At 42.0% G+C, this 21,626-nt stretch overlaps 1 protein-coding gene across 1 annotated transcript in view; it reads left to right on the forward strand.

Moving 5' to 3' along the window:
• Positions 1–2,069: 2,069 nt before the first annotated feature.
• The window catches only part of BCO1 (beta-carotene oxygenase 1), a 34,474-nt gene continuing 14,917 nt past the window's right edge, over positions 2,070–21,626 (forward strand). Inside the window, exons 1-5 of the mRNA XM_018555403.1 lie at positions 2,070–2,264; positions 9,623–9,751; positions 11,447–11,576; positions 15,049–15,196; positions 17,439–17,586. Coding sequence (XP_018410905.1) covers positions 2,168–2,264; positions 9,623–9,751; positions 11,447–11,576; positions 15,049–15,196; positions 17,439–17,586 — 652 coding nt within the window. The 5' untranslated portion in view covers positions 2,070–2,167. The remainder of the gene's footprint in view (positions 2,265–9,622; positions 9,752–11,446; positions 11,577–15,048; positions 15,197–17,438; positions 17,587–21,626) is intronic.

Consider the following 21,626-nt stretch of genomic DNA (forward strand, 5'->3'; position numbering starts at 1 on the left):
CTCTGCCCATAGAAACAGGGGAGAGCAGTGGGGATCCAGAGGAAAAGCTGCAGGCTGTGCTGCCCCTCGGTGCATGGCCGAGCAGCAGAGGATCGGTACATATCAGTGATATGTACTTATCCTCTGTGCAGAGCAAACACTGGAGTGATCAAATGATCACTCCAGTGTTTAATAATAACTGGGGACACATAGTACCATTTGTCCCCATTTATGAATGAACAACAAGTGCTTTATATCACTTCCTGTTCATTAATGAGTTTCTCAATGGGTAGTAGCCCTCTGTACAGAGGTTTCTCCCCATTCAGAAACTGGTGATAGTAAATATTTTCTGAATGAATGGGAAGCCTCTGTACTTTACATTCATTTAGAACAGAGTCTGCAGAAAAAAAGATTGAGGACTTGGGCGCAAAAGGAGCTAGCTACGGCTCTGCCAAGCTCACTTCCGTGATGCACTACAATCTCACATTTAGTTAATTAAATTGTATTGAGATTGTAGTTCATCACAGGTGGGAGCTTGGAGCCGTGGCTACTTTACAACACACACATGGACCATGGGGAACAAAAGTAGCCACCCTCCAGAAGGAAGGACAGTGTCAGCACCAATTCAGAGATGATTTGAGGATCTACAATGATACACAAATAAAATACATTTTATTAGTAGTTAAGGTATTTGAATGCATTTTTAAGATTTGCCTCCTGGTTTAGTGTCACTTTAAGGGTAGGGACTGATGTGAATGTTTAATATGTAAAGTACTACAGAAATAGTTTGAGGTATATAAATACCTGCAATATATATACACTGCTCAAAAAAATAAAGGAACACTTTGAAAACACATCAGATCTCAATGGGGAAAAATATCATGCTGGATATCTACTGTATACTGGACTGGGTAATGTGTTAGGAACGCAAGGATGCCACATCGTTTCATAGAAATGAAAAGTTATCAACCTACAGAGGGCTGAATTCAAAGACACCCCAAAAATCAAAGTGCACAAATGATGCAGCAGGCTAGCCCAATGTGCTGAAATTTCATTGCAGCAACTCAAAATGGTACTCATTAGTTTGTATGGCCCCCACGTGCTTGTAGAGATGCCTGAAAACGTCAGGGCATGCTCCTAATGAGACGACAGATGGTGTAATGGGGTATCTCCTCCCAGATCTGGACCAGGGCATCACTGAGCTCCTGAACAGACTGAGATGTCCCAGAGGTGTTCTATTGGATTCAGGTCAGGCGAGCGTGGTGGCCATTCAATGGCATCAATTCCTTCATCTTCAAGGAACTGGCTGCATACTCTCGCCACATGAGGCCGGGCATTGTCGTGCACAAGGTGGAACCCAGGACCTACTGCACCAGCGTAGGGTCTGACAATGGGTCCAAGGATTTCATCCTGATACCTAATGGCATTCAGGGTGCCATTGTCTAGCCTGTAGAGGTCTGTGCATCCCTCCATTGATATGCCTCCCCAAGCCATCACTGACCCCCCACCAAACCAGTCATGCTGAACGATGTTACAGGCAGCATAACATTCTCCACGGCTTCTCCAGACCCTTTCATATCTTTCACATCTGTCACATGTGGTCAGTGTGAACCTGCTCTCATCTGTGAAAAGCACAGGGCACCAGTGGTAGACCGGCCAATTCTGGCGTTCAATAGCAAATGCCAATTGACCTCCACGGTGTCAGTGAGCACATTTTTCTGACATCTGATTGTGTACTGGGGCAACATTGACATTGTGGTAATTATTTTTCTGACATCTGATTGTATGCTGGGATAACACTGACATTGCAGTGAATATATTCCTGACATTGTGTCGGTTATAAGTAACTGTTTTATTTTCTTCATATCCTTTCAGATATCCAGCACATGATGCTATTTAGTAACTGTGCATACTGTATATGGAAGTGGCAACAGTAATTCCATTTGGATCAGCACAGGTTAATTGTATGTCTGTTTTCATGACTCCTTCTTTCTAGGAAGGAGATAAGCTCCTTGTCACTGACTCAGGGGAGGAGGGAGAGTGAGGGAGTAAAATGGGCTGGTCAGTGGTTGTGCAGTTATAAACACATTATCAGCCATGCTGTACTTTGACCAAGACATCTGTATAAATAAGCTCAGAGGAGAACAAGGCAGAGCTGAGCCCCTCTCCTCCAGGCTGTTAACCAGACATGGAGAGCGCAGATAACCCAGTAGAGTCTGTGGTAGGAGTCGTCTTTTCCAAAAACCGCCAGGAATGTCCTGAGCCAATAAAAGCAGAAGTAAAAGGTAAGCTGGCTGTGTTCTACATTGCTGCCTGGCTGACTCATTGTACAATGCAGGACAGTGCCACAGTCTGATCTCTATCCACAATTCTCTAGTTGACTGCCAAATTAATTCGCTGAAGGTATATTTAATATGAGGTGCAAAGAGCAGCAATCAATCAGCTTTCAACAATCAATTGCATTTGTAATCAGCGAGATGGAAAAATAATCAGTTGCAATGGGTTATTGTATTTATCTCTCTAAAAGCTCACCACACCTTACAATCTGATTTTACAAATTGTATTTAGATTTACCAACAACTATGTAGTGCAAGGGCCTGCCTGATGTTTGTACAAAGATTGTACGGCCAGATTGTAACATGTATGGTGACCCTAAGGCTGGCCATTGATTGCTCAGGTTCGGATGATCCGAATGGGCCAAAATTCCAGACATGTGTGGCCCCGCTTGAACCCTCCAGCTCGACAAAAGTCTATTTAAAAAGTGGGGTGTAGAATTATTGGCTGAACAGCAACTACATCCTATCAGATGCTGTCACTGATCAACAGCACTACTGTATTCAGGGCGTAGCAGGTGCCCTGGCTGCTGAATACAATAGCGGGTAGTGGAGATTCCTCTATCCATGTTATAGCGTGGATGGTGGAATCAAATGATTTTCCCTTGTTCTGCCTGCGGGTTGAAGAGAAAAAGACGGAACTAGTTTAAAGCTAGACCTACACCTGTAGTTTTTCCCTGTACTTCCCCATGCTGTTTAGCATAGATGGGGGATTCTAACAGTGCCAGGCTATTGTACTTTGACATTCGGCCATCAATTTTCCACTTTGAGAAATCGACTTATGTTGAGCGTCAGGACCACAAACTGAATTACTGATTCGGCCAAAATTCGAGCAGTGTATGGCCAGCATAAGGGTATTGGAATGGGTGATATCCATCAGTGAGTTTCAAAACAGCAGCAGTAATTTTTCCCTCAATATAATCTCAGATTGGTGTAGCTATACATCCAAATGTTATCTAAATAAACGTCAGAAGTAAATATATAGTCACTCACAGCAACTGATTATGATGATCTTTTTTGGACTGTCAAATGTTATTTATATTTTATATTTAATGTGCTATGTGTGTGGTGCACTATCTTTGCATGATGCTGGCAAGTGTATTCTATTTCTAAGGGAAACCTGTCATATAGGTGGAGGCTGCTACTGCTGACCTCCTTCTGAGACTGCTAGCTGTCTGGCTGTCATGCTAAACCACTTACATTGAGTCTCAAATCTGGAACAAATTTGCAGATAAGGACTCTCTGACTTTCCTCATGTGCATGCTTGTAATGGCAAGCAAAAGGAGCATATAATTATCAAAATAGGTATAATATGGGAAATTGTGGTGTGAATATAATTACACACTCCATGAACAACTTGCAATAATTCCTTACGTGCACATCTGCTATGCGCTGTTATAAAACCTTTCAACATTATCTAATTACCGGCTATGGCACAGGCTTTTGTGTTCTAGGACTGATACTACATATACAAACGTAGTTCTCAGATAAGAGTATATCATGCCACAGTGCAAAGAGCAATGGTGTACAGTAAGGTACAACAATCAGATTTGCAATATTTTAGTATAATCGGTGAACGGTGATCACAAATAAAAAATGAAGAAAGCAGCGCCAGAGGTAGTCATATACAGTCTTAGCGACAGAGTGGATGTAGTGGCATCTATGCAGGAGGCAGCTCCAAAGGCAGTCGGGGAGACTGGAGACACTACAAGATAAAAACGAGAGGGGCGCCTTCTCTTGCAGATAAGTTTTATTTTTCAATAAGAGATGAGATAAAGTCTTAAAAATGGATACTCACAAGAGTGGAAGGATCACAAGCATTGGACACAATGTAAAAACGAGAGCCAAACTGATACAGTGGCAGTCAGTCAGAAGTGTCCTGTGTGCAGATCGATATACCAGCGTGTCGACGCATTTCCGGGGCACGCCCCCTTCGTCAGGTGATCACAAATAGTCCAATGATTGCAAGAGATGGTTCTGATTCTCAACAACTTGCATGACATGAGATCTTAACTGGGGGTATCCATAGTCCTTGGGGGTATGGTATCCAAATGGTGAGGGTTTGGAAATGGAAAAAAACTGGAACAGAACTCTCTAAACCTGAAATCAAAGTGGAGAAATTGAACTGATGTGTCACAAGACATGAAAGTAACGTTTTCACTTCCTGTAAGGCGATTCCATGTTTTGGTTGCACAAAAACAACAGTAACAAGGCTCACTAGTTGCAACTGGCTAGTGCATTTGTGGTCTGTTGTTATTGTTAAAGCTGAACTCCGGGCTGGAAAAAAAACCCTTCCATTACCCCCCCCCCCCCCCAAAACTCTAGGGGGGAAATGAAGAGGCTGCATTACTTACCTTAGGAAATGCAGCATAAAGCTGTATTACCACAAGCACTATTGTCAGATGCGGCAGTAATGCTCCATTCTTCAAGCATGAAAGTTTTTCTTTTCACCGGATTTACAAAGCTCTTTACAAGGTGTTCTCACATGACGTAATTCACTATACTGAGTATTATACCCATACTGTCATTGATGTAAGTAGTGAACCCAAGTGACATCAATGAACCTCCCAGGGCAAAGGGATCTCAAGCACCCAGCTTTCCTGGGAGGCAGCAGTGAGGCATGGTGACGTCACCCACCCCACCCTGAGACATCAGAAGCTGGGGCTGACGCAGATATTTTTAATTTTTTTGGGGGGTAAGACTTTATTTATGTATGGCTATTTTGAACCATTTATATCGGGAGCTGTACATGCAGAAGACCTAACATTTTTGCAGACCCAAAAGATTGCTCTTTCTATACACCTCCTTAGCAGCAAAACATTAGCGGAAATGACTTCAAATGTTGGCTGCTCCACAACAAAAGTGCATCCTTTTTACGCCTGAAGTGAGACACACATCCAACTTTTATCTGGGGCTTTCTAAATGCAGAAATTGGAGCGTATAAAATGTGGGAAATCCTAGAACAAAGAGTGGGAAATTCAAGCTCTAATCTCTGGAGCATGACATTATGACCTCTAATTTTACCTCAGTGCACAATTTACTAATCAGGCGTTCTTCCTTTCATAAAACCCAATAGCTGTGAGGACGCTGGCTACTAATAAGGAGTAGAAGCCATTGCCTTAAAAATAATCTAAGCAGGAGGAGAGGCAGCTTGTTACAAGTGTAATATTCCATTAACTTTGGTATTCATATTATTGTTCTCAATTTTAAAGTGTTTATCCCTTTATAGAAGCCAATGATTGTCAGGAACGCCTGGTGTGGATCATTTTATCTCAAGAACCCCTTGACATGTGTACCTTTATTACAAGTATTCCCTAATTGTGCTTAAAGGGTATATATTATCAAGAACTAAACATTACATATGCAATTCTATATGGAATTTCCATTAGTTCTACTCCAGTCCTAATAACCATATCAATCTATATTGCACACTGGGAATCCAGGATATTGTTGAAAGTAGGGATGCACCAATACCGGTTTTTCGTTATATCGAGTACTGATATTTTTTTTTTTGGCACTTGAAGATACCAAATTAACCCCTTCGTGACTGACGACGTACAGTGTACGTCGCCACCAGGTGGAGTGTAATGACTCGGGACCTGGCTTCCTGATTAGCCAGGAAGCTGGGCAGCATGTAAAGACTCGCCACCCGGCTTCCCAATTAAGGTGACCCGGCTTCCCAACACAAGGTGACGAGGAAGTATGGAGCCGGCTTTCTGGCCAATCAGGAGGCCGGGGGGCGGGTAATGACTCGCCGCCTGGCTTCCTGATTGGCCAGCTTCTTGACCAATCGGGAAGTCGGGCAGCGAGTCATTACACGGCGCCCAGCTTCCTGATTGGCCGGGAAGCCGGCTCCATCCTCCCTCGTTACTAGGTACAGGTAATGACTCGCCATCCTTCTTCCTGATTGGCCAGCTTCCTGACCAATCAGGAAGCTAGGTGGTGAGTCATTGCACGCTGCACGGCTTCCTGATTGACCAAATGATGAGGGAGCATGGAGCTAGCTTTCCAGCCAATCAGAAAGCCGGGCAGCATGTAATGACCCAAATACTCGGTATCAGCACTGATATGATATCAGTATCGGTATCGATGCATCCCTAGTTCAAAGTGATGGGCAGATGGAAGGCAGCACTCACTACATAAAATAGGATTTTGTTCTTACCATAAATTCCTTTTCTCCAAGTCCATTGAAGGACACAGCTCTGAAGAATTCTGATACGTAGGGTTATACTGCTGCTGCCGCAAGGAAAAATGGCCACTAGGCAAACAGAAAATTAAAATCCTGCCACTTTAAGGACATAACCCCTTCCACCTCCCATCTGCCAGTTGTAGCAAGCAATATATGAGGAATTGAGAGGAGGGACCTGTGTCCCTCAATGGACTCCAAGAAAAGGATTTGATGGTAAGAACAAAATCCTATTTTCTCTATCATTCATTGGGGAACACAACTCTGAATAATTCTGATATGTAGAGACTTTCAAAAGCGGTTGAAACAGAGGGGCGGACACCATAACAACTGGAAAAACTAATTCAACAAGAAAAAAGGAACTGTAAAAATATATTCAAACAGCTGCCTGAGGAACTGTTCTGCCAAAACTAGCATCACAAGAGGCAGAAACATCAACTTAATAAAACTTAGTAAAAGTGTGAACAGAAAACCAAATTGCGGCCTTGCAAATTTGAGTAACAGAAGTTCGAAATGCCCAAGAAGTACTAACTGACCTAGTAGAATGAGCAGAAATTGGAAAAGGAGGAACCTTATCCCGCAAATCATAAGCTTGAATGACAACCTAATGAATCCACTTAGAAATAGTGGATCTAGAAGCTCAACAAACGTTTCTAGAACCTTCTGGAAGAACAAATAAAGAGTCTGTATATCTAAAAGAAGCTGTGGCTGACAAAAACTGCGCAACATTCAAACAATGAAGAGAAATTTATTTAGGATGAACAGGAGTTGGACATAGTGAAGGTAAAACAATGTCTTCATTTAAATGAAAAGACAAAACCACCTTCTGTAAAACAGGAAATCTTCAGTCTCAGAACAAACCTTGTCCCTATGAAGAACCAAAAAATATTCTCTACAAAACAAAGCAGACAACTTAAAAACCCTTCTAGCTGAGGTAACGGACACAAGAAAGGCAACCTATCTGGATAAAAAAGACAAAAAACTAGAGGTGTATCGAAATGAAAATGTTAAAACCGAAATGAAAAAAACTTTTTCAAATATTTTATTTTTATTCATTTTTTATGAACTTTTAAATTGTTTTACATTTTATATTTATTTATTTTTATTAAACATTTTTATTTTTTACTTTACTTTTAGATGCTTCTGGGAAATATTGGGGGTCCTCAATCTTTTTCTGTATCCCCAGTTATAAATGAAGAGGAAGCCTCTATACTGAGTGCTCCTGTTCATTTATAACATGAGGACATACAGTGGCGTCACAAAGGGTATCACCTGGTTTCCACTCTGGGTGACACCCGGCCTCGGGACGCCCCTGAGTACATGTATATTTACTATATCCACAATCATGAATGAACAGGAGGTGATGTAGATCACTTCCCATTCATTCATAATTGAGGATATAGTAACCATACTCTGTCCTCAATTATTTACAAACACTCAGTGATCACTAAGTGTTTGTACCTCGCTCTGCTTCCTCACAGCTGTCACAGGAGGCTGAGCGAGCGGTGCGGGAGGAGAGCTGGATCTGACCGCTGACTCCTCCCCCGCACCGCCGGCCAGCCTCCTGTGACAGTGCTGGCTGTCCTCGTCCCCACACGGCCGTTCTCCTCTGATCTGTGACAGGAAGCTGAGCAGTGCGGGGAGGAGAGACTCCGGCTGCTCACAGCGCTCTCCTACCGCTGCGCTCGGCCGTCTGTGACAGTTTCTCTCCTCCCGCTCGGACACAGAGCAGCACCCAGCGAGGAGGAGAGAAAGAACGGATGCACCACTATATCGTCAAAAAAATGGCACTTTCGGTATATCGTTGCATCCCTACAAAGAATTGTCTCGGACAAGTTCATAAGGAGGTTTTTGTAGAACAGATAAAACTAGGGATGCACCAATACCGATACAAGCATCGGTATCGGCGGCGATACCGAGTATTTGCATGAGTACTCGTACTCGTGCAAATACTCTGATACATAAAACGAGTACCTGTGCCGCGTCCGCCATCTTCAGGGAAAACCAAGTTCAAATCCCACTGAGGAAGAGGAGACCTAAAAGGAGGAAGTCTATGTGGCACTCCCTGAATAAAAGTAGGAATCAAGGAAATAGAAGCCAGAGGACTATAAAAAAGGACAGACAAGGCAGATAGCTGATAGTGATGAGCCGAACACCACCGTGTTCGGTTCGTATTCAAACATTCGAACGCCCGAAAAGTTTGAATACGAACTCAAACTCAATACAAGTAAATGGGGGTCGAACGTTCGAAAATGAATGTCCCCTTTAAGAGGGCTTATACAGGCAGTCCCCGGGTTACGGAAAATCCGTACTTAAGAACCGGGTCCACAGTTCTCCTATATGTACCGGCAGCTGCCGGTACATTTAGGAGAACTGTGGCTGCAGCGACCTGTGTACCTTTAAATCCCCGCTGCTCTCCGCGCCAGTGTTGGCGGAGACAGTGGGGACACAGACCGCTGCATGCCTTCGCTGCCCCCCGTACCGCCACTGCTGCCGCGAACATCCCATAAAGTCCAGCGTTCGGCGAGCGCTCACACTGCCGATGTTTGATTCGAACTCATGTTCGAATCGAACACTCGGCCCATCCCTAATAGCTGACCCTTAATGGTACTGAGAGCTAAACATTGATCTACCCCTGATTGAGGAACAGACAAAATTCACAAAATAGAAAAACCCCAATGACTCACTCCAATGAAAATAAGCCTTCCGCATACAGTGATAAATTTCACAAGTAGAAAATCTACGAGCCTTCATCATAGTCAGGATAACAGAATCCGAAACTCCTCTGTCTTTTAACATCTGTGTTTCAGTAGCCAGGCCGTAAAAGCCATCGACCGAAAAGCAGGATGGAAGAGTGGACCCTGGCACAACAGATTTTTGATGAGCGTGTCAGCTTTGGAATATTATTTATGTAAAATTGCAGTTACCCTTTAAACTAGATAAGTAATTGGGTATTACTATGCTAGGATGTACAGTAAATTGCATTTGACACTTCTGAATGCTGCAATATATTTAATCTACGATATATAAAATGTATACGTTTGTTCTTGTTACTTTGTTGCACTCCTTAAACTATACTAATTTAGCCCACACACAGTCAAATGCTTTTAACTTTGTGTTGCAGGTCACATACCAAACTGGCTGCAGGGAACACTGATTCGAAATGGTCCGGGACTACACTCTGTTGGAGAGATGTCCTATAACCACTGGTTTGATGGACTATCGTTACTGCACAGTTTTACTTTTAAAAATGGTAAGTTTGTGTCCATTTGTACTAGAAAGAGGTTATATTTGTTATATTTAACTACCTCCAGGCCGGTCGTAGTAAAAAACGGCCGGCCGGGAGCTCTCTAGATCTGAGCAGGCATCTTTAGACATCCACTCAGACACGCCCCCGCGCGCGAGTGGGAAATGCCCGATATTTAAAAACAGGCAGCGATGCCTGTTAACATACAAGCGATCCGCCGGCTGTAGAGCCGGCGGATCGCTTGTATGGGGTAACGATCGGTGAATTCTAGGGCCATCAATCACTGATAACACTAAACTGATGAGCGGTAAAAGCTTTTAAAGTGTCGCCTGTGGCCGATTTTGGGTATGGTAGTTTTCTGCGATTTCGCGGGTGCGCGCAATTTTAAAGCTTGACATGTTTGGTGTCTATTTACCCGAAGTGACCCCGACTTTTATATTTTACAGAAAAACTGGGTAATAATAAATGTTTCTTAACATAATGTAAAAAAAAACACTTTTTTTTTTTAAATTTTCAGTCATTTTTCCTAATTATAGTAAAAAATAAAACCCCCAGTGGTGATTAAATATCACCAAAAGAAAGCTCTATGTGTCCCCAAAAAATGGTATAAAATTAATTTCAGTACAGCGTTGCGTGACGGAATAAACGTCAGTCAAAGTACCGCAGCGCTGAATACTGAAAAATGGCCTGGATGGGAAGGGGGTCTAAACACCTGGTCTTCAAGCAGTAAAACTTGAAGTTCAGAACCATCTGTTTTAGTCTTTATGGAGTAGTGTTCCTAAAGAAGCCAATTATTTAGGAGTAATCTGTCATGAAACACATATGGGGAGTGCGATTGCTGACTTGTTTTTTAAGGAACAATGCAGAACACATAATACAGCAAGGCAGAATACCATCAGCTATAGAGGACTACAAATCTCAGCGATCCATTATATAGCAATGCAAAATAATATGAAGCTACACCTCTGTGTTTCTCACCAGGGCTGTGCTGCATCTCAGAGGCTGTGCAGAGTCTGACCAGGGCTGTGTGCGGTCTCACCAGGGCTGTACCATGTGAAAAGGGCTGTGCAGTCTCACCAGGGCTGTGTGGTCTATCCTGGGCTGCATGCGGGTCGCACTAGGGCTGCGTATAGGTCTCACTATGACTGTGGCTGTGTAGTCTCACCTGGGCTGCGTATGGGTCTCACCAGGGCTGTGTGCAGATCTCACCAGTGCTGCGTGCGAGTCTCACCAGGACTGTGTAGTGTCACCAGGGCTGTGTATGGGTCTCACCAGGGCTGAGTGCAGGCCTCCCCATGGCAGTGTGGGCGGGTGCGGGTCTTACCAGGGCTGTTCCGGGTCTCCCCATGGCTGCTTGGATGGCAGGAAGGAGGAAGAGGAAATGTGCGGCTGGACCGGCGCTGTAAAACACAGCCGCCACGAAGTCCCCCGCGGGCTGCCTGAGGTCCCCAGTTGTGCTCATGTTTAAAAATGTAAAGTTCATTTTAGTTATCCAAACTGGTTAATTAACCAAAGCACCTCTGGCCAACTCACAGAAAATAATACATAAAGATTGAACAATGAATACGCTTAAAGGTTCCTGATTCAGCGCAAGGCACAGCATCAATTCCGTCCTGATAAATACAATCTGATGCAATTCACAGGCTGGTTTTGTTAATGTAATATATTGTATTGTTTCAAAATGTTTTTGTTGCTTTGTAGGTGAAGTATACTACAGGAGTAAATTCCTGCGTAGTGACACATATAATTCCAACATGGAGGCCAAAAGAATAGTGGTATCGGAATTTGGGACTATGGCTTATCCAGACCCCTGCAAAAATATCTTCTCTAAGTAAGTTCCAAACTTGTCACTTCTATTCCTCTCATTCTCAGATGTGTGTCTTTTCTTTAAAGAGACCCTGTTAGTGAGTACAGCCAATTAACCTATGGCCAGCCTTTAAAAAAAGGAGGCAAGCACTTACCTTTCTGGCAGCCAATGTGTTGGTCGTGCCACTTCCAGGTGTGCCCATTACCTGCTCTGCAACCATTGTACTATAGTTCCCCCCACTAGCCCCTATTGTGATAGTGATATAGAAGTTGGCTGGAGGAGCCACTGCGTGTGGGGGAGTGGCAGGCAGGGCCGGATTTACTCTCTCTGCTGCCCCAAGGCCAGGTTCCTCAATGTGCCCCCCTACCCAATTGTACAAAACAAGCGGCAGCTTCCCTGCTGTACATTTTGCCCTGCTGGGCATTGTGAGATAGGGATTCCACAACCCTGCTGCCCCTCTACTCCCTGCTGCCTCAAGGCCAGGCGTTGGTTGGCCTTGTGGGAAATGCGGCCCTGCTGGCAGGTATTTGACACCCCTGGAAGTGTAATTTAACTGCAGCAGCAGTTTTAAGACAGGGAAGTATTTACCTCTTCTTTTTCAGGCTAGGCCTGCTTTAATATACCGTACTTACTGGCAGGGTTGCTTTAAAGCAAACCTGTGGCTCAAACAAAGCTAAGGGCACTAGCAGTTAGCTAACAAACTAAGGTGTCAGCACATAGCAGCTGCTGCAGAGACTCTCACCTGACAACTGCCATGAGCCTCCTACAGTATACCCATATCCTGGTAGTGATTAGCCATTCACCTACCCCATCCCTCAACACAATGCTTGATGCCTGAGCTATCTATCAGCAGACCAAGCCATTGTCATGTCAGGGGCATGCCTATTCCTGTTCAAACAGCAAAGCAGAACAAGGTGCTACATACAGTATTTACCAGTGTTGGGAGACTCTGGGCAGCTCTGAGATGAAACTTTGTGCATTGCAATCTACTGACAACATATACCATCAACTACCAGCTGCCATTTGCTTTGTTGCTTTGATTTAGCTAGATGTTTATGTTAAAGCAAACTGTGAATACAATAAATGTAAACTAATTCAAGCAGTTTGTGGCACTGCCGGCACCCCTTTGCTTTTTCAGTCCACTTTTGTTAAAGGAGCCGGGCTGAAATTTGTCCGACAAACAGTGAGGAGTGGGAGTCCTGCTGCTTTTTTAATTATTGGTAATGGAGAATAGGTACAACCCCTGCTCACATCCCACAAAGTAATGCCTGGTGCTTGAGTATATGCTGTGCAAGCTGTAGTAATGAATACTGGGCTGGCAGTACATATCAGAGCATGTGCAATTCGTTTACATGTGGTTCATGTTAAAATGCAGTATGTTGTGCAATAAACTAACAGGGTTATTCACAAAAGGGTGAAGAGTTTGGAGAAGGCAGGAGAAGTGAACAATCTAGGACAACATAGCTGATTTGGAAAAATTCTCCAGTTCAGCTCACTTTCCAGTTCAGCGATGTTGTCCTACATTGTTCCCTTCTCCTGCCTTCTCCAAACTCTTTTGTGAATAACTCCTTAAGTTTCATTAAGGCAGCCTACTCAAGCAAGATATACTTACATGATCCTTAGTCCTACCTGGCTGATACACTAGTCCCTGCAGCCTCTTCTCCGCCAGACTCCGATGATCTAAGGATGCATGACATCCAATGCAAGTCAATGGACGTGGATCATCACGTCCATTGACTTGCATTGGATGTGAGAATGTCGAGGGAAATTCCACAGCTGGAGCAGAGGATCAGGTGAGTGAATCATTTTTATTTTAGACCCTTGACCAAAATGAGCAGTTATCCTTTGCAGTGCGGAAGTAGTTTCACTACAAGGGTTAATTGTTTACATGCCCAGAGTTCTTCTTTAAGGCAGCACATTTCATTGTAGAGCATTTGCATTGCAGAGCACTACAAGGGTGCTGTGCTTATGAAAAAGAATAAATACATACTGAAAATAAAACAGATGGACACACACACTCATGCACTCAGACACTCACACAGAACTATTAAAGAGATACCCTGTCCTAAGGCCTAAAGCAGAACAATGCTCTCTATCTACAGTCAATGGTTGAGACTTTGCTCACGTTTTGCTAAATTAACTTACAGAAAGTGAGGATTAAAGGATAGGAATGCTTAAAAACTGCCCCAGTCTTTTTCCTAACCCTTCTGCCCCCACACATCCAGTACAAGCATCATATCAGTCATTTACCTCTAGATTGCTAAGACTTTAAGACCTTAGAATCTCCACTGATTGTACTGTGCATGTGTGGCCATTGCTTTATAGACCCCTTAACTGAGTAGATCTCACTGCACATATACAATATAAAAAAAGAATAAAGACATACTGATATATCTATATCTAGATATAAATAGGAAAATGCTGCTGGCTTAGGTGCATTTGAATGTCTGATCCTGTTGGGTCCTATACTGTCTTGGTGAATATTGTTAATATACCTTTTTTTAACACAAAGTCACTTTTATAGAATTAATATTGGCTTTAGAACAAACCAGTGATTTATTAAAACCAAGGTTTCTCCTGGAGAGATTTAGTTTAAGGAGTCTTGCAGTGCCTCCAGAGCTGAATTTCACATGCCAATAGACATGTGTGATTCGTTTCATTACGAATCGAAATTCGTACGAATTTTCCAGAAATTCCGAATTTCGTAGCATCCGAAATCCGAATGGCAGTTTCCGAATAATATCCGAAATACGAAATTCTGTTAACGAATTTCGGATCCGAATTTCTTTGAAACAGGAACTAATATTACCCCAGTAAATGAGGTTGAACAACATTACAAGATTTTTTTTTAAATCCGAGATACGGACCCGCTGCTGCTGAGGGTTGCATTACAATACACACACAGGCAGGAAATACGAAATTCCGTTACGAACATTCGTTATATTGAAGTTAAAAAGCAAAGTACATTTATATTAGTTGATGGTATTTTTTTTTTAAATCCGAAATTCGGATACGGAATCCGTTAACGGAATTCGTATTTCGTTTTGGTTGACTATCAATCAGAGGTTTTCTCTTCTGCTGCTGAGAGTTGCATTACAAATGCCACTAACGAAAATTGGTATTTAGTACGAATCCGAATTGAGTTCAGTTACGAATTACGAAATACGAAATAACGGATATTCCGAAACGAAACAGAACAAATTTTTTGACGGCGCACAAGTCTACATGCTAATGGTTATTTTTTTGAAAGCTGGTATTTGCATAGGCACACACACCTCTGCCTCCCACGTGACATTAATTAAGTCAGGCACTGAATACAGAATATGGAACATAGAATGAGGAAAGAGGATTTATACTTATTTCCAACTGTAACTTGAAAGCTTTTAGTACAGCATGATTATAATTCAGTTAGAAGTGATCTAGTCACTAGTAACCATAGGACAGGTAATCTGAGCCATTACTTTCCACTTTTAATGCTTTATCACTTACATAACAGAGCCTTCACGTACCTGTCACATGTGGTGCCTGAGTTCACTGATAATTGCTTAATTAACATCATAAAGTTTGGAGATGATTATTATGCTTCTTCTGAAACCAACTTTATCAGAAAAATTGATCCGCAGACTCTGGATACGCTAGACAAGGTAAATAAGTCTCATAACAGTTTAGTTTTTTTACTTTGTTACTAAGAATATAAATAATCTTATTTTATTATCGAGCTCTTAACTGACTGCCTACTCTGTATATAATGATGTAAGACTTTTAGTCTTAGTTTAGTGTATATTGTATAGAAGTGATATAGGGAGTGAGTGCCACTGAAAGCATGGTCATATTCTAGTGCATAGTTTGGCAGATGACTGCATTGGCTCCTCATTTTAGTCTGAATTATAGAGCTCTCTGAAAGAGTTCCCTGCACATGATGCAAGCCAATGTCAGGTTGCTGGGGATTGCCTGATCATGTGATTACTATGACAGCTATATTGTATTGATCTCATGCAGCCTGAAGGCTTCATTTACAAAGAGGGCTATTCACTAAGCTGCCAAAGGCAGCCGATTGAATAACCAAGCCAAAGTGAAGTGAGCCGAATGGCATTCAGCTATTCACTTCGGCCCCGTACAGCGGATTTCAGCCGTACATAGGCTAAAATCAGCCGCCATCGGCTGCCTTCGGTCAGCTGAGCATGCTCTGCATGTTCGGCTGAGCTGAAGTGAAGAAGCCATTCCTTTGTAAATAACCCTCAAAATTAATCTTCAGCCTGCAAATGGCACTGTAGTTACTACTGTAACCTGAAGGTGGCATTGTGCTGCTGCTTATTACTAATACAATTACAGTATTAAAATGTGTGTGTGTGTATATGTATATATGTGTGTATATGTATATATGTGTGTATATGTAAATTTTTTTTTAAATCAATGTCATTTTTTTTCACCTAACTTTATTGCTATCACACAGGATAAACCATTCCCTGTTTGATAGCAATTGGAGGTGACAGGTTCTCTTTATTGACCCTGTCACCTCCAATACAGGAGTTCTAGCACAGCACTGTGATGGAATTCCTGTGACAGGTGAGAGAGGAAAGCACAGCTCTCCCCTCTCACTGTCTACAGTCTACACGGAGCGACAGGGCTACTTTTAACCCTGCCGCTCACTGCAGTGAGGAGACAGACTCGGTGGCGGAGCCCGGAGGACGGAACCAAAGGAGAGAGGTAAGTGCAGGGGGGCGGAGGCTGCACACTGTTTACATGTCATGTCAGCGACATTGCCGATTTCACATGTAAACGAAAAATCGTCTGCCTCACTCTACATTCAGTCCTGCTTGTACAATGCAGGACTGAATGTAGAGAGGGCAACTTCCCTACAAGGACACCTCTGCCGCCCCTCTGCGCCCTGCCGCCCCGAGGCCGGGCCTCGGTGGCCTTGTGGGGAATCCGGGCCTGTAAACTGGTGGTGATGATTGCATTTGGCAGATAGAAACAATGTTGCAAAACAGAAGAGAAAATACCCTAAGAACAGTTGATTTTGCGCCAGTCTCAGCTGCTTAACCCCTTCATGACTGAGGCCCTTTTTTCATTTTTTGCACCCATGTTATATTCCACAAATGCTGTATGTGTATATATAGATATATTCTCATATTTGTTGTTTCGTCATATATAAATATATTCTCATATGTATGTGTGTGTGTGTGTGTGTGTGTGTGTGTGTGTGTGTGTATATATACACACACACACACAATGAGAATATATATATATTTTAAAGATTCATATTAGTGGTTCGCAGGATTTTAAATTATGAATTTAGTGGTCCGTGAGGTCCGAAAGGTTGGCGACCGCTGTCCTAAAGCATGCCCTCAATCCCCCAAAACTCCTATATCATGCCTGTAGTCTCTAGTCATCTATTGTTGCATGTCTTTGACAGCTGTCTCTATTATTGAATTGGTGGCTATTGTTACTGGGACAGAAAGTTAAAAAAATCTGACATTTTGCAATCGTTATCAGGAAAGGAGAGAAGTGAAAATCTCCCAATCTCCCAACTGACCCTGGTGACAACTGTCAAAGACCGGATTTCTCCTTTGGGAAGATTGCATCTCAATTCCTGTTGTGTCTCTGAGAGAAACCGGAAATGAGGGCATATTTTCCCTTATGGGGATACATAGAGCAATTAAAATTGGACGGAGGTTCAAACCCTTCCCCATTATATACAAAACTAGAAATTGTTTGTCAGATGTTTTACTTTCACAAATTAGAATATATAAAATTATAGATAGATAGATAGATAGATAGATAGATAGATAGATAGATAGATAGATAGATAGATAGATAGATAGATAGATAGATAGATGTCTAATGCAACTATTCTTAAACTTTTAGAATTTGGCTTTTTTGCAGGTGGACTATATGAAGTATGTGACGGTTAATTTGGCCACATCTCATCCACATTATGACAATGCTGGGAACACAATAAATATGGGGACATCAATTGGTGACAAAGGGAAAACAAAATATATGTTGTTCAAGGTTCCTCCTGTAGCTGCAGGTAAGATGCAACTAACTGCTCATTCAAATAGCCTTTTTAAAATGTAAATTCACATGCTGCCAATGTGATGGTCATCTAGCTAACATGTTATTACTATTACATTAAACTGCAAAGGGAAGTGAAACAGAGAAAGCTATAGTAACTAGACTTTTATCATTATTCTTTTATATTAATAATTAGACTTTTATAACTAATAATGAGTGTTAATTATAGAAAATACGTGAAATCAAATTAATGCAAAGACCATTGATGATATCCAAAGTATAACCATAGCAAGTGGATTCCAGGTGACTGGCAGCAGTTTGGTTTAGTGATTACTCTGGTTGCAATGAATTACTGCACTTTGCACATTTTCACTGCTATGTGTATTACTTTACTGGAAATGATTGATGGAGCAAGGCAAATATATGGTGGGTTTGGTTTAGTTTAGAGTGTGATATTCATTGTCACATTTTAAGACTGCCAAAGTTGCAATCAGAATGATGTGGTAATCTATATAGTGAGAATCAATGATTATTTGTAAAAAGGACATAAATGAGGGTAATTTATTCTAAGCAGTTTACTAGAGCTCTCAGCTAAACTCTGCAGATATGGTCTTAATGTTATGTAGACATGTGCGATTTGTTTCGGAAAAAAATGTTTTTTGACCAAATTTCCCCTATTCGGAGATTTGGATGTATCCGAATTTCAGAAATGACGAATGAAAACGAATCTGAATTTCCGATTTTTTTTTTTATTTCAGACGAAATTCGTTAGAGGTAGTCTGTACGAAGTTTCGTTTGTGGACGAATTTTCGGTGCAGTAAAGTGACATTAAAAGAAAAGCGTGTGGTTCCCGTCAATTGATACCAGACCCTATAGGTCTGGTAGGAATGTTAGGAGGGACCCACCCCCCCCCAAGTAAAAAAAAAAGCGTGGGGTTCCCCCCTTTAGGTCTGGTAGACCTCTAAAAAAAGGTTTGCAAAAAGGTTTGCAAAGCTTAGAGCTAATTTTCTAAAGAATCTACAGTTGTAGAAAAGCCTTTCCCCTGCAAGCAACTACAGAGGCCATGCTGTAAAGAAAGTAGAATTCCTTTCAGATGCGTCTCAGGAGAATTCAGTATCAGTCACAGAGTGTAGAGTGTGTTCTTACACAGGTATGTTATTAGTACCTGTGTGGCAAGAGAACTAGGCACACTGGTTAGAAATGGAATGTTCAGCCATTCTTAATGAATCGCATTGATAAAAATAATGATTAGTATGGCATAAAGCAATCACCATAGTTTTTAGCGAATTAAGCCTCGTTTACGTTCTCTTTTAACCAATGTAATGTCTCATGGTTCCTAGACACATTAGTGCAACAAGGATCCCTCAGACCCTATTCTCTTGGACTTTTGTCATTCGGCAAACTTTGGCCAGTATATGAAAACCCTAACAATTAACTTCTCTTATTTACCCCCTTTTGTTAAGCTCAGTACGTCATTGAAGGTTTTTTGTTATATCTGTTTGATATGTGCAAAAAAAAATGACCTGTTGAATTTGCCAGAAATTGTGTGAGCTCTCTTGTGTGTCTGAGCACATGGAGGAGTTATATAGATGAGCAGGGGGGAGGAGATAAGAGGTCTCTGTTCTTTGTAATCTGTCAGAAATGAAGTAGGCAGGGCTGACACCACATGCTTATGAGCATAGGTAGGAGTGCACAACAGTTATTTTTTTGCACTTGCAGTGTGTTTAAAGGGAATAAAGCATAGGGAAATGTACATGTATTGCAGAGATGTATGAAACATATTTTTTTTACTTTTACCTTGACATACACTGCCATGGTTTTTTTCCCCCCGTTGTTTGCACACATTTTAGGCCTGAAAATTACATCAAACCCCCAAACATTATATATTTTCTGAAAGCCAAGACCCTGTAGAATAAAATGGCAGTTGCAAATTTTTATGTTGCACAATAGTAGCGCAAATCTTTATCAAACCCCAAAATTTTGTAAAAAATGCACTTAAAGGGTTTCTACACCCTCCATTTTTTTTTGCATAGATCTACTGCTAGCAAGCAGTAGATCTATGCAAAAAGTGTAAAAAAAAAAGTGTAAAATCCGATAATGCTCAGGCGGCCGCAAAGCATCTTGGGGCGGGCACATGTGCAGTTCGGATTTTCAGCCGGGAGACGAGGAGAGACACAAGGTAAGTCTATGGACGTGTGCACCCGCATGCAGACACCGTGGGGCAGGAAGTGCCAGCAAGGACAGAGGAGTCAGCGCTGGATCAGCGAGCCTCCGCTGCGCTGGAGAGAAGGCTGAAAAGGACAGGAAAGACGAGGAAGATCGGATTAAGAGACATTATTTAAGGTAAGTGCTTTAATGAACATTGGGGGGAGGGAAAAAAGTTTTTGACTTTAATGTTAAATTTAGTGCCCCAAAACACAATATAATACCCATTTTTTGTAAAATATAAAAGATGAGGTTACAACGAGTAAATAAATACCCAACATGCCCAGATAAAAAATTGTGTGCGCCTGTGAAACGGCGACAAAATTCAGTACCCCAAAAAGTCCATAGACAACACTTCAAGAGCCCCTACAGTCTATTTACAGATGCACATAAATATTGGCCCTAGAATTATTGCTCTCACCCTGGCGTGTGCGGCGATACCCAACATGTGTAGCGCGATCAACATTTTCGTACGTAGGCGCACCCGACGCGAGTTTACATGAATACGCGCGTGTTTGCGGGGGCGTGGGACTTTAAAAAATGTTTTTAATTATTTTTACATTTATTTTATTTAATATTATTTTTTGAAACATTTTTGTTTTACTTTAACTTTACTTTAATTGCTATTACATAGGGGAACTTACAAGCCCCTGATTTCCCAGCAAGCAGGCTCCTTGTTTGGCCGGGCTTCCTGTTTAAACTTGTAAAGCCGACTGTTGGCTTTACAATAGAAGTGATTCTGGCGACTCAGGTGTCGCCAGATCGCTTCTACGGCCAGGTGAAGGGGCCGCCCTCGCCTGACACCCTCACCGGGCTTCCCAGGCTCCGATACCCCTCCTATGGGCCCGGGACCGGCTTCTCTGGTGTCGGCAAGGGGCTGGGGAGGAGATGGACAAACCTCCGTTCGTTGATCCCCTCCCTGTTCTATGGGACCGGGAGCGATGCAGATTGCATCACTTCCGGTCCCATAGCTGTCAGTGCTGGGCTCCTGAAGCCCAGCTATAAGCTATTGAAGTGTGATCTGCACTTTAATAGCTTATTTGGAGTATAAAGGTGACACTGGGGGTCTTTTGGACCCCCATGATCACCTTAAAGAGTACCTGTTACCACCATCTGCTATTACATGGTGGGCTTGTAAGCCCCCCATGTGATAGCAATGAAAGTAAAGTTAAAAAAATAAAAATAACAGTTTTTAAATTACAATTACATAAAATAAATCTAACAATAATGTAAAATTGTTTTTAAAGTCCCCTGCGAGCACGTGTGTCGCCACGTAAACATGCGTCAGGTGCGCCTACATATGAAAACGACGAACACGCTACACATGTTAGGTATCGCCGCGCAGTGAGAGCAATAATTCTAGGGCCAGTATTTTTGGGTATCTCTAAATTGATGACCTGTGGGGGCTTTTAAAGCGTCGTCTATGGACTTTTTGGGGTACTGTAGTTTGTTGCTGTTTCACGGAGCACACAATTTTTTACCTAGGCATGTTGGGTATCTATTTACTCGCTGTAACCTCATCTTTTATATTTTATTTTAACAAATGGGTATTATATGTGTTTTGGGGCATTTAAGTACATTTTTCACTAGATTTTGGGGTTTGATAAGGAGTTGCGCTAATATCGTCCAATATAAAAATTTGCAACTGCCACCATTTTATTCTATATGGTCTTGGCTTTCAGAAAATATATAATGTTTGGGGTTTTAAGTAATTTTCAGACCTAAAATGTGAAATATATCATGGGTGCAAAAACATTTTTTTTTAAAGGCCTCATGTCATGAAGGGGTTAAACTGCAGGAAGCATTTAACAATTTTTTTATTTTTTTTTTAGCTTATGCTATGTGAATGGG

This window comes from Nanorana parkeri, unplaced genomic scaffold (genome assembly GCF_000935625.1).
Source record: "Nanorana parkeri isolate BGI_ZX_2015 unplaced genomic scaffold, ASM93562v1 scaffold195, whole genome shotgun sequence".
Lineage (NCBI taxonomy): Eukaryota > Metazoa > Chordata > Amphibia > Anura > Dicroglossidae > Nanorana > Nanorana parkeri.